Below are 13,438 nucleotides of genomic sequence, written 5' to 3' on the forward strand. Positions count from 1 at the left end.
GCGCGAATGGCGGAAGCTGGCGAAAGATTTCTAGAATTTGTTCAAAGTGGAGGACATGATCATGTGCAAGCCAGTTTTCCTCCTTTAAACAGATTTCGAGGTGAGCAATTTCAAGGGGCCTAAGGACGGTCTCAAAAGTATCCAAGGTTAGAGAGGTTCAATTCTGCTAGCCTTGTAACCATTGACTAGTCCTATTGGAGCAGCGTGGGCTTTTTAAGTATAATTCATCATCTTTCCGCTGATTCAGACGAATTGTCGGCAAAAAGCCTTCCTGCTGCGACAACGGGATACTACCATCCGAACAAGAGGACCGACTTCTTTGAGACGCGTTCTCCTCTCTCAATCACAAGGAAAATGAGCGTGTACCACGAGACCATGATTCTCTCCTTTTGGTGGATTTTATCAATTGTGTCATGTTGCTGCCAATCCCTCCACTAGCGTAACAGGGTCGTAACACTGGTGCATTTCTGCTCAACCCATCTTGTCATGGATATTCTCACTCTGGACATCGTCTGAAGTGACTTTCAGATGGTCGGATCGGAAAGGGTCGGGGCTGAAGTTCTTGAACTTGCGCGCCGATATGTTGTGCTCGAACAACACGTCGAGTTCAGCTGGCGAACGACCCTTTGGCTCTGGAAGACGGAAGAACGACCAGACCAAGACCAAAAAACAGAAACCGCACCAGACGAAGCCACCCTTTCCACGCAAGTTCCATGCTGTGGGGTTGAGAATAGGAGGGTTGAGGAAATTGGCGCAAAGTGCGGCAACATTGTAGCAATTACGAGCCAAAACGGCGGTCTTGATGCGCAAACGGGTCGATGGGATCTCAGCCACTAAACTGTAGCACACCGGGCCGACTGTCAGGTCGTAGGTGAACATGAATACCATCAACAATGCGCCGGAGGCGTAGCCGTAAGCTGGTTTGATTTCGGGGATTCCCAAGAAGCCGATGATGAGTAAGAGTGTGAACATAGTACCGAGACCTGTTAGGTAGAGCGTGCGCCGCCCGACTTTAGACATGATAAACCACGCGCAAAGGGTACCGAAAAGGGCAACACCGGAAAGACCGATACCGAAATCGAATGATTGCTCTGGATCAAAGCCAGCGCGCTGGAGGAAGTACACGACGCTGAGGCCAAACCAAAGGCCACACCCTACCTGAGCAATCCAGGTGACGCAGGCAATCTCTGTACGTCGGAGGTTGGTGCCTTTAAAGCAATCGAAGTAGGTAGTTCCTGCGCCAGCAGATTTCTCAAGCTCGTTAGTGTGAGCAATCATCGCAAGGCTCATCTCCAGCTCCTCTTCATTAACCCTCTTGCTGGTGAGACGGCGCAAAGAATTTCTGGCTTTGTCGATGCGGTCGTGGCGAGCAAGCCAATAGGGTGACTCGGGAGCAAATAAAATGCAGATGATGATGGGAGCTGGCCAGACCCACTGGATAGCGAAGGGAATCCGCCAGGCCCAGTCATCTTCTCGCTTGAGAAGACCGCGAAGAATAGCGGTGCTCAAGAGCTGGCCGATAACCCAGCACATGTTCACAAATGTGGTTAAGATGGGTCGCAAAGCAATTGGAGTGACGTCGGCCGCGTAGGTAGTCGTTAGTGTTTGGAAAGCACCCTGTAAGCCTTCGTATCAATAACAATTGTCAGAACCATGGAGAGTCATAGTACCAACCCACGGAAGACCGCACAAAAACTCGGCGGCGAAAAGCATACCAACATTCTGGGCGAAAAAGAACAGAAAAATGAAGCAGATCATCAAAAACTGTGCGCCCAGCAGAGTCTTTTTGTATCCCACATGATCTGCGATCGCGCCTGCTATTGCGAGACCTGCAATCTGGCCAACCTGCGCACCGTTCTGCAAACCAGACTGCCATGACGAAGTCAATTGATAGTCGTCGGTATCGCCAACGCGAACGCCAAACTTTCTATTGAATTGAGGTAGGCCGTAGAAGTTTTGGAGGAGAGCCAGGTCGTAGCCTTCCATGACAAGGCAAAGCGAGAGAGCCATGGAGAACATGACAGCCTTGGGATAGCGTTTAATTGATTCGAGAACGCCCTGGCTGTGCTGTAGATTTGTTGCGGATTTCGCGTTGCGAGTAACCTCGGCCAAGTTGGGGACTGACGTGGATAAGTGCCTGAAGGTGGAATCATTGGCAACAATTGTTCCGGTATCAGGGGGTAGGGCTGCAACAACTGAGCTGTGTTCCACATTAGAAACACCATTCTTGTCGGTCGTAATGTCCATGATGATTGTGATGGTGATCGTCAATGGTATATGTCACGAGGACTAGAGCGGTAGGCAGGGAAGATTATGGCTCGATATCAACAACCTACTTGGGCTTTATTTATAAACAAAATCCTGGCTGTTTGTGAGCTAGATTCTTGTGCTCCGAATTGAGGGTCAGTCCGATCATGCCTTGAGGGCGTTGACATCGTGGAAGTGGTGGAAGGGCTGCGTCGTAGCAGCACCACCCAGAAATTAGAACAAGTACCTTTCCGGGTGAGAGGAATTTCCTAAAGCAAGACCACTAGATGGTTCACGGGCGGACATTTGTCGGGCATCGCGTATTCGGGACTTACTTACTCTACCTAGCAATTCACTCAACCTTGGCGGCTATGTCGATATATGCGTCCAAGTCACCCCGGGAATTTAGAGGATTTCTTGATTTTGGGCCGACATCCACTCCGTTCTCTGCTATTTGTGTCCAGTTAGCATTTCAGCGGCACACAACCCAAGAAATCCAGCTCTACCCCTGACAGCTACGGTGAGCTCTATAGCTAACCGAGAGCAGGGACGAGAATGAGCTCTAATAAAAAGAACAGGTAGTTATGGTTACTCACAGTGATGAGGTTGGCCCCTTCAACAACGGAGACGCCATCCCTCTATCCAAGAGACAAACATCACTCCAGTGGTGGCTCCAACCCGCCCATCGCCTCACCTATTCAAGCCTTTCCAGAATAGGAACATGAACTCTCAGTATAATGTAAATTCGGCATCAGGGATGTCAGGGAGAGCGATCGGAGAAACGTTCGGGGAATCTGACTCTTCGAAAGTCCCCAGATTCGTATCAATCAAGCATTTCATCGAAGCCGGGGGACCCCCGGGAAGAGGGGGGGGGCCAGGGGCGGGGGGGCGGATGGTGCCAAGCGAGGCGGTAACGTACGTACAGTAGCTCCCATACTGAGACATAATGCGTGTTGCCTCAACGACGATAATCTCCAACGCTCAGATTCACACGTCTCATTACAGAATACGGACTATACAGAGATATTCGCAGGAAACTATTGTAACATGTTACGCAGATACTGCAGAACCTGCGATCCCTTCCAGTCGAACGAGTGTGGCTTTAATATTTTTAACATGGTGATCAATCGGCCTGGAAAGCGTGCGTACCCGATACCCTACTATAGGACTATTTACCGAGAAGGATATGGTACGCTTCTTTGTATCGAATGTTTATCGTATTCACGGACGACCGGACGCAGCTCTGTGAGATCATAAGCTCTCTGTATGATTCCGTCTGCCCTCTCGTATTTCAGCGAGATCCTCTTGTTTTATATATAAAATGTACTGATTTTAGAGTATTGCTCAAATGCCTCGAGAGGAGTGCCTAAAATCGGAATCTGGTTTTCCACGCTGCCGAGAATGCCTCAGGAACTGCCTCAAGACCAAGCCTGTGAATGCCTCAACAATACCGTCGTCTCAGACCGCGGACCACAGCTCATATCGGAATTATGGACAGAGCTCTGCCGTATTCAGGGCGTACGGCCAAATCTTTCAACAACGTTTCACCCACAGACCTATGGAGCAGGCCACACCTCGAGAATACGAACTCGCTCGGCGAATGCATAAGGCTTGGCAACCAGCTCGTCTTATTGCCAAGAGTTAAAGCTGATTATGACTTTTGTCGCGGAACTCTGCGTGTCGCCTCGGTTTACGACGGCCTTGGTCTACTCTTGCGCCGGATCCGTCCAGTACAAGAGTTGATGAATCAAACTTCAACCGATTTGGCGACCAGGTCAATATCATTGGTGGAGCTGAGTGAAAACTTTCGAATCTGTCGGGCCTAATTGAACGCGGAAAGCATACCCAGCCCGCCATCACAGACTTTACTCCTATTCTGGCTGTCATCCGACAACTCACGACACGCAACTCTCGTGATGTATGAATCATCGCGGCCTACCGTCCTGCATCCTTGTCGCATCGATAGTTGCGTCGAATTGTTCGAGGCCGACGAGCTTCAACAGCAAGGATTCGATTGGGATCCCCATAATCTTCCCTGGATAGGCTATCGTGTTGGCCCAGAAGATACCGGCATGAGAGCCTGCTCCGACAAAATGATTTGGGAAGATTTCCGTGTCTTCCTGGTTGATATCACACGACTCAACCGAATGAAAGTGCAGAAATTGCACCAAATTAGCCCAATTGAGGTCGCTCGCTAGGCAAGGCTTGCGGATACAGGAGTCGCAGCTGCCGCTATTGTCGACGGAATGAATGTGTTGTAGTGCCAACGACTGCTGCATTGGTCGAGGCCAAGCTCAGCCTAAAAGTTGAAGCCTTAGCTAATACTCTTTGGCAAACCCGACGAACAGATAGGCACTTCACTTCCTTTCACTTCTCTTTTCCTTTTAGAATACCTCTGCTCATCGATGTTCTCCTCAAACCCTCAACATTCGAGGTATATACGTCATAGTTGAGACAACAAGAAGATGGCCGAGGCTGTTGGACTAGCATTCGCAATATTAGGCGCCTTCAACGACGCAATTCAGTGTTCGAGTGCGTCCAAGTTGCTCGAAATTTCGACCAAGATTTTCAGGCTGCCATCCTCAGACTCGACATTTCCAAACTACGACTTTCCCGATGGGGTCAATCAGTGTTTCGATCTACTAGATCGCTCGCGATCAAGGATCGCCATCGTCGACGCGATCGAGACCTAGTAGATAATTACTCGATCGCGCTCTCGGCATTCCCAATTGGGTATTCCGTCCTTTCCCCCCATGGTGTTTGTGATCTCGCTGCCCTATAGGCTCAACCCGCACAGGGTGTATGAATATCGTATCGTATCGTGATCTCGCTGTCGCCTCTAATCGGGATAAGTAGCTTCTTCTTGCGGTATGCCCTTCCACCTCCGCCTCTCTGCTGAGTAATCCACAGCGCTAGGCATGGTGGGTTGGCTGACACAGTGGAGGGAAGAGATGATTGACTATTAGCCATTTTGCAAGTTACAACAGTCAGCGACGACGTCGTATATAGGTATATAGGATGTAACGACGACGTCTACAGGTAGGTAGACTGCGATGACGATGAAGATATTCACACACTCACCGCCACTGATCGGCGACGGATATGACATCCGGATCTACTAGATCCATCGACGACGCGATCGAGAACTACTAGATCGGAACACTGGGGCCAATCGATGGGACTAGATCGAGTAGCAGAAAGTACGCAAATTTTACCAGGGGTGGTCGGGTCTCAAGATGATCATGAGAAAGCGAAAGAATTGCTCGACCAGATAGTGGAATTATTTGAGGATGCAGAACGAACATCGGTAAAGTTGAAGCCTACGAGGAAGGATTCTAATGTTTGTGACACCGCAAACGATTTGGATGAGGCTACGGCTTCCCTGCATAAGAAGCTGGAGATGCTATCACTAAGGCGGTTCAAGCCAGAAATATTTCAATCGATTGATCCAGGGTGGTCAATGGCTTGGTCGAACTGTTCCCAGCCGCTCGGCAGGAGCAGAAACGGCTGTGCGAGGAGGACGGGTCTGAATTAGCATCGGATAAGAACACGTCGCTCATTGCTCCTTTTGTCGCCGAACAAGACCCTGAGCTTAGTACTGCCATCAAGTCTAACCATTCTGGTGGGGAACAAATCTTTAACATCACATTCGCCGGAAGCCAAAATTACGGTCTTCAACAAGGCTACTTCTCCGGGCAGCAAACGAACAATTTTGGGGGCTCGACCTTAAGGTACATTACTGATTTAGGACTTTCTTATTAAGTAGATGTATGTTAACGCTTTCGATAAGATCAAACACATGAGCATTCTAGGTGTCAACATAATATTTTGTCGTCTGGTGGAAGATAAAAAGTGATCTTATCTCCTTGATTTGTTTTACAAACGGCTACGTCGACACATACAGTAGTAGCCCGAAGCTCCCTGCTTTGGGTATTTGTCTCAGCCTCTCAGACCCGGCGACTGCAGGCGCTCGAGCCAGCCAACCTGTCCGGGCCACCCGAAAACACAGAGAAAACTTGCGTTTTCGGACCTGAATACCTCCACCACAATGTAACGGAACATTGTGAGATTTGGGATGTGGCTCTCTTAGGTGTAATGAAATGATATTTCGACACCAATACAAAAGTTGTGCAAAGAGTGTCCCCCAAAACTTCCTGTATCATCGTTAGAGGCAGGGGGAGCCGATTTTTAGGCGGGGTTGTGCCTAATGATGGGCTGTCCAGTGCCTGGGTTCCGGGCGGCGGCCCGGCTGGGGTGGCTGGCCCGACTGGGTTGCTAAGACGTTACACTTTAAGCCAATAGAATACATGCAATCAAATTGCTCAGTCAAGGCACTATTCCTAATCGAGTTCCTCTCCTCGCTACCGACATTGTAAGTCACCGCGAAGTCGACATGCAGCAGTGTGACATCCAAGCAAATCGCCGTGACATCAAGCCGTTGCGGCGACATTGACATGCAACGGTGTACGAATGCTGCACTCCACTCAATAAACAGCTGCGAGCAGCTCCGAAGCTGCCGAATAGTAAACCCAAAGACGAACATGAAAACTAAGTGCGAAGCGCTCTGCGGAGATTGGGGAAGCGAGAACGATCCAAATTATGCAATTGCTGCAAAGGTTGAGGAGTCCGACCGTATGCCGAGTGAGTACGATAGAGACTCAGGAGGGAAGTATTTAACGCAATAGGGGTACGATATTCGCTCATTCACAAACGATTGGATTTTGCGGGATGGCCCCTACAGCTTCGACATCGTCCAGATAGGCCATGGACTGGATCCGATCAGGCTAGGGAGGCTGCGCTGCACACGCTGCAGAAGGAGCAAGACCACTCTTCCCGGTCCCCCGGCCACATGGTCCACGGATTGGATCCGATGGCGGTGGTATTTCATGGGATCCGATCCAAGGACCACCTAGATATCGGGGTCGGCGCCGTAACGACGGCAGTGTTGTGACTATAGGTGGCCCACGTGACCCTTTCGAAGGTCTGCCAAGGCTTGTAATGACCAGGGGTCTTCGAAGCACGCTAGTAACCCTCAGATACTATATAGTCAGACGGTCCCTCGGACCTCTTCGAATGCCAACTAAGTCCTCCGTGAAATCACAGAGCACGCGGCCAAGGATCACGTGTTCATGGGTTCTTCGGCACTTCCTGCGTAGCATGCCTTCTTGACTCTCTTCGTACTACGTCTTGTACCTAGAACGAGATGCTAGCTGGAATACATTGATTGGATCCTCGACCCTGAACCCTCGCGTCCCCAGCCCTACCCGGTCACATGGTCAACGGATTGGATCCGATGGCGATGGTCTTTCATCAGATCTAATCTACGAACCATGTTGAGTGTGATCAATAGAGCTTTCTCTGGGTGGTCCATAGACTGGATCCGATGCGTGGATCATGTCGATATCGACTCCTACCGAGTAGCGTGCCCCCCGGGCACATCGTCCACGGACTGGATCCGATGGCGGGTGTCAACACCCTCGCGTGAGACTGCCAAGCCCGATCACATGATTTGTCTTTCGTTTTTGGCCGACTAAGGAGGCGGATTTTGGCTTAGCCAATCAGCATCGCGGCATTCGTGGCTTTCTTTGCAGTTAATACCTTGCTACGCTTACGCCCGGCTAGGACTAGCCGCGCTTAAATACCCGATTTTGTGAGTGTGTATCACGTGATTAAGAGTGTGCCAAGAGTTTTCTGCACTAGTCCCAAACTGTCGTTACGCACGCGAAGCTCTACCACCACATGGACTGTATAAGGCAGTCCACAATGTCTGGACTGGCAGGTGGTCCGGTCCACAGGTCCTAATTAGATAGGCGGTCCCAGTTTGAGGCCTCTGGACTGGACCGACCCCCTATTAGGAACGCTGCCTGACCTGCACTCTGATTGGCTTGATGCCGCCACTATCGTCAACACTGGTCGTCCTCATCGCGTCCTTGCCATGTCTGAGTAGGACCGGAAACGACGTCCGTTGCGTGTCCGAAATGCAACTCGTTCAGTTCTCCAAGTCGGCAGAGTAGGTGGCGGAAGAGTTCTGAAAGCGAAGAACATTGAACTAAAGTAGACTTCGGTTTCGCTGTTGAAATGGTTGGTTGTCGATGTACGATACCAGCTACCCGTCACAGACCCTGCGAGTCATTCCACTAGACGTTGTAAACTTTAGGCTATGGAATTAATGATCTCCTATAGCACCTAGCTTAGCATTCCATCGCCTCTGGTCACGCTTTCACGCACTCGATAACTGCGACATCAGTCGCCAAGCTCTTGTGCACGCCAACCATCTTCAACCCAGCGCTCGCCGTCAAAGCGTCGAACATCTTCTCCGTCCGTTCCTTGCCACCAAGGTTCAACATGCAGAGATCCGTCCAGGCATTTAGGGCAGTTGGCGGGTTGGGCATGATCTGCTCAGTGATGAGGACCTTGGAGTCGGGGGCCATGGCGTCAGCGAGGTGGGAGAGGATGATGCGATTGTTGTCGTCCGACCAGTCATGCATACAGCGCCGAATGTAGTAGACGAGAGCGTCTGGAAATGGGAAGGAAGAGTCAGTGGCGCGGAAAAGCGAGGTGCAGAGGAAAAAGGGGCGAAACTCGCCTTTGACAGGATTCGGTTTGAAGAAGTCATGAGGGATCTTCTTGACCTCTTCAAACCCGGGCTCATTGGCTTGAATGACTTCCTCAATGACTGATCCTCGATCCTGCAACACCAACCTCTTGGCTGGAATCTCTGGGAACGTAGCCATGATGCGCTTGAGGGCCTGGCCTTTCCCACCGCCAACATCGACAATCAGCGGCCTGTCCTCGGGTCCTTCCACTTTCGCAATCCAGCTGAAATCGTACATCCCCGTCACCGGCAGCACCTCGTCGAACGTATTCATACTTTGATTGAAATCGGCCTGGCGTTCCGGGTCCTTACTGATGACCTCCCAGAAGGTTTTGTCCTCGTCACCCCAAGCAAAGGAGTGGGGATTGTAATTGCCTAGTTTGGGTTCTTTCAGACCATACTTGTCAAAGAATTGGGGCCATTGGACCCATGGGACCATGCCTTCATCGAACCTGGAAGAGAGACCTCTTCAGTCTCTAGTTGTAGTAGAAAAGAGGGTGTGTTACATGATCTGGAAGAAGACACCTTGAGGATTGCCATGGACATAGAGCTTTGAAAGCCTGGAATGTGCAACAAGGTCCTCCCCAATTTGGTGGAGGAAACCTGTATCGTGTTAAGACGAGGCCGGACTGTAGTGCATGCTCACCCGACTTACCAGTAGCCACCATCATCCACGCCATGCGAGCTTGTACTCGTTAATTAACCTCCTCCGAAAAGTGAAATCATCAAGCGTACTGATGAGCGACTCCTCAGCACCAAGACTGGCCGCCAAATCTCTATATGAAATGGTCCCTTCTAGCGGAATCTTGTCAAATGCTCTTATCTTCATGAACATACGAATCGCACCCATCTCCGCCATCTGAAACAATGTCAGCCGTTAGGCACTGATATGTGGAAGGAACTGAAAGCCTAACGTGTGTTGAGAATTCATACGGTGTCTCACCAGGCTCCCGGATGATGTCGATGATCTGCCTGGCCGCATTGGCCATTCGTTGACGCAACAGTAGACCTTGTTGCCCGGAGGGATCCTTGTAGTCCTTCGACGCCTGGGAAATCTGCTGGGTGAGGGCATAGAGAGACTCAACGAGCTCATTTGTTCCGGCATCAAGAGTGGAAGGATCATTTCCTTCAGAACCCATTGTTTCAGACCAGAAGCCCCGAAGGCTCGTTTTCAGCCGTCAATTAAATCTAGGGAAAGACAGAAAGCCCAGATGACAAGGTTCCAGCTTCGGTGAGGGGTATCGCGCCTTGATAAGGCCATCATGCCCACCCCACCCCGACCACAACAAGGAAAAGGGGCAAGCCGCAGAATGTACAGCAGATTCCTTCTGCGAGGTCAACGATGGGATTGGCTCTAATGCAGACAAGGAGTTGTTGATAATGCACTGTTAGCGGTCAAGCGGCCCGCACTTCGGATGCAACTCAGCATCCGCGTCTCCCCCTTCGCTTGGCCCTCGTTACTTGTGGGTGTTCTGGCAGTGTCTCCGATTGCAGGTTTTAGAATGAGAGGCACTTGCTCCATCCCGATGACGGCATAGACGGTATGCATGCTGCATACACCCGGTGCCATTCCTTGTCTCGGTGGGGTGAGGAGGGGAATCACTGGAGGCGCCTTCGCAGGCTCAGCACATGGCACTATAATTGAATGGTGGGAAGAGTTCGACGGGGAAGGGTTAAATTAGAGTTCGACGGGGAACGGAAGATCTCCTCGGAAGGCGATCTCCCGAACGCAAAACCTCCACCTGCCGGACTGACAAGAGGGCAGTTTCTCCCATGCCTATATATTAGCGCGCAATGGCTATATTGTTGGCACACACCAATACTCCACGCACAGACCTTGGTTTCCACCTCGACCAATTTCAATGATAAAATAGCAGAGAGGTACAGAAGCTGGACGATGGCAGATGCGCAGGAAAACGATCCGATCCTGATTACACAGGTGGGTATTGAACCAGACGTAAGCCAGACCATCTCTGTTGCAGGAGTCTTTCTACCCTGCTGTTGCAGTCCGCACTAGAAGACGAAGGTTTTGCAGAGTCAAGGTAATTCTCTTGGCCTGCGGTCCATTATGTGGCTGACGAAAGCTCAAAGTACCACGAGCTATTGTACGTCGATCGAGTCGGAGATCAGGAACGGAAGGATTGAGAATGGGCGCGTGTACGCCGCGTACGGAAAAAATGGTGCGAAGAGTCCCTCTCCCCTTCTGAAGCCTCTAATGAGTGTTAGAATATGGCTTGCCCGTTGACGAATACGAGCTGGATCGGATCGATATGAACCACGCAAAGTACACTCTACTGCAGGGAAACAAGCTATTTCTTGCACCCTTGCCTCTAGACCCCCAGAGGATATTAGATATTGGGACCGGCACAGGTATTTTCAGCCCTACGGACGTGAAGCGGAGACAGAGTCTGATACAATAAGGGATCTTTGCCATCGACGTTGCAGAGATGTTCCCCTCGGCCATAGTCACCGGAACGGACATTTCGCCAATGCAACCTCCATGGTAAGGATTCTACGTTGCTCGAAGGGGAAGAGTCTCACGAGTATAGGGTGCCCCCGAACTGCTCTTTCGAGATCGACGATGCAGAAGCAGATTGGGTGTACCCGAGGGGCTTATTCGATTACGTCCACGCCCGAGACCTCTACCACTCAATTCGCGATTGGCCTAGGCTCATCGGCCAAGCATACACGTGAGCAGCTCCAAAGCAAGCCGAAGGGACCTAAACTAACGCGAATCAAGCCATCTCAGGCCCGGAGGATATCTCGAACTTGCCTGCGTGTGGCCAGTACCCAAGAGCGACGACGGCACCTTGCCCAGAGAAGGTTCGGCGTACGTAAAGGTGTGCGACACATTCCAGGAGATTGCAGAGAAGATCGGCGCGGCGCCTGACGCTCCCTTGAACTACAGGTCGTGGATGATTGACGCCGGTTTCAAGAATGTTCGCGAGCATATCTTCAAGATACCCACCTCTCCGTGGCCTCGGGATCCGAGATTAAAGAAGATTGGTGCATTGGAGCTGATGAATGTAATGGAAGGGGCACAGGCATTCTTGCTTCGAGGGTATACGACAAACTTGGGCAGAACGAGAGAGGAGCTGGAGCTTTTGCTGACCCGGATGAGGAAGGAGCTGGTGAATCAGCGGTTTCATAGCTACGTCTCGTTGTGAGGTTCTAATACTTCTACTTCAATGTGGGACACGAAAGCTAACGCTATATCTAGTATTGTTGTGTACGGACAGAAACCGCACGTATGACTATGGTGTTGTTGGAGACTGGGATTGATTGTATGGCGGCGGACGAATTAGCTGATGACTTATGCTGGTATTTTTTACCGGCCAAACCAATGGCTGTGCCAGCGTCCATCTTCCACCTTCTCGTCAGTGTGATGGCACCATGGGTGCTGAAATAGGCGTCTGGATGGAGCTTTGGCTCACACGTCCAAGGAGATGTCTGGGAATCATTACGAGATCCTTTCATATAACTCGCATCGTGTATATTGGTCTGCAAGGAAAGACCCAATCTAGAAGAAAGGGAACGAATATGAGGTATATGAAAACTCCACCAATTTGTACAGGTATTATACGGTTGCCAATTCAGCGACCTTCTCCCCTTTCTGGCATGGGAAGTTATTGTTAGAGTGCCTCGGGGTGGAATCGTAAGGATATACAAGCGTAGGAGCTCGGCGAGGCAGTCAATGTAAATCGACTAGTCGCGCTTTAGGGAGGTATGAATGCAATATACTCCTCGCAGGCGATTCGAAGGGTGTGTTGCGGTAGCGGCGTGAAAAGAATGTGCTAGCTAAACCTACCTGCCGGGGTGGCCGCTTTACCGAAAGTATTGATGCTCTTGTCTTCTGTAGTCTCTCTTCTGAAATCTTTCGGGGTCATCATAACGGGAACTAAATAGTAAGTTTCCTATAGATGTGTGTCACAATGCTCGTAGGAGGAATTGTGGGACTTCGTAACTTTCGTCGGGGGCGTCCCAGAAACTGGATAACGGGAGGCCTCAAGGTCGATTATCCACCTCTTCATTAACTCCTCTTGTTGAATGGACCGTAGCTGTTAAGGCTCGCGAGCAAACGAGGCGAGAGACCTGGTTTCCTAGTCTGCGGGATAAAGTAGAGTAATCGACATCGTTTGCGGCCGCAGCGGCCCCGAATGGAAGGATATCGATACAATTGACAGTCCTTGATAGCTTACTGAAGATGGGACTCTCGATTGGGTACCATTTGAGCCTAATTAAGTGTAAATTGGTAGAGTAGTTGGATGATAAAGTGGAAATGCAGAGAATGGGAGAATTTGCGTAAAGCGCGTGCGGTGCTGCGTTGAATGATGCCGAGACTTTGCGTTCTGGGCCAAGGGAGAAGGTCGAAATTGAAGGCCCATTCATGCCGATATTCGTTGCTGTCATTGGTCACTCTGTACCACCGATGGCGCGAGGTTCTCAGCCATGTCGAAGACGGGGCATATCCAAGGGAAAGCAGGGTCCAGGAATTGGCAATTCTTGTTTTTGGACCCAAAATACGTACTACGCCTCATGATGCCGAAATTGACGCGTGTCTCCTTTGTTCTGCTCCAACTTGGAGTTAAGTTGGAT

At 50.5% G+C, this 13,438-nt stretch overlaps 4 protein-coding genes across 4 annotated transcripts; 2 read left to right on the forward strand and 2 right to left on the reverse strand.

Moving 5' to 3' along the window:
* Positions 1 to 471: 471 nt before the first annotated feature.
* Z518_04818 (uncharacterized protein) lies at positions 472 to 2,247 on the reverse strand (the record flags this gene model as incomplete). The annotated part of the gene is made up of 2 exons (XM_013418524.1): positions 472 to 1,617; positions 1,675 to 2,247. The coding sequence occupies 2 exons, from the start codon at positions 2,245 to 2,247 to the stop codon at positions 472 to 474; spliced, it is 1,719 nt and encodes a 572-aa protein (XP_013273978.1).
* Positions 2,248 to 5,422: 3,175 nt separating this feature from the next.
* Z518_04819 (uncharacterized protein) lies at positions 5,423 to 6,009 on the forward strand (the record flags this gene model as incomplete). The annotated part of the gene is made up of 2 exons (XM_013418525.1): positions 5,423 to 5,664; positions 5,700 to 6,009. 2 exons carry the CDS (start codon positions 5,423 to 5,425, stop codon positions 6,007 to 6,009), a joined length of 552 nt encoding a protein of 183 aa, XP_013273979.1.
* A 2,450-nt stretch (positions 6,010 to 8,459) lies between these two features.
* Positions 8,460 to 9,981, reverse strand: Z518_04820 (uncharacterized protein; the record flags this gene model as incomplete). Its single annotated transcript, XM_013418526.1, has 5 exons — positions 8,460 to 9,294; positions 9,349 to 9,445; positions 9,498 to 9,527; positions 9,578 to 9,701; positions 9,757 to 9,981. The coding sequence occupies 5 exons, from the start codon at positions 9,979 to 9,981 to the stop codon at positions 8,460 to 8,462; spliced, it is 1,311 nt and encodes a 436-aa protein (XP_013273980.1).
* Positions 9,982 to 10,910: 929 nt separating this feature from the next.
* On the forward strand, positions 10,911 to 12,096 carry Z518_04821 (uncharacterized protein; the record flags this gene model as incomplete). The annotated part of the gene is made up of 6 exons (XM_013418527.1): positions 10,911 to 11,022; positions 11,069 to 11,212; positions 11,264 to 11,345; positions 11,392 to 11,532; positions 11,583 to 12,005; positions 12,063 to 12,096. The coding sequence occupies 6 exons, from the start codon at positions 10,911 to 10,913 to the stop codon at positions 12,094 to 12,096; spliced, it is 936 nt and encodes a 311-aa protein (XP_013273981.1).
* Positions 12,097 to 13,438: the final 1,342 nt, after the last annotated feature.

Source organism: Rhinocladiella mackenziei (genome assembly GCF_000835555.1).
Source record: "Rhinocladiella mackenziei CBS 650.93 unplaced genomic scaffold supercont1.3, whole genome shotgun sequence".
In the NCBI taxonomy this organism is placed as follows: Eukaryota; Fungi; Ascomycota; class Eurotiomycetes; order Chaetothyriales; family Herpotrichiellaceae; genus Rhinocladiella; species Rhinocladiella mackenziei.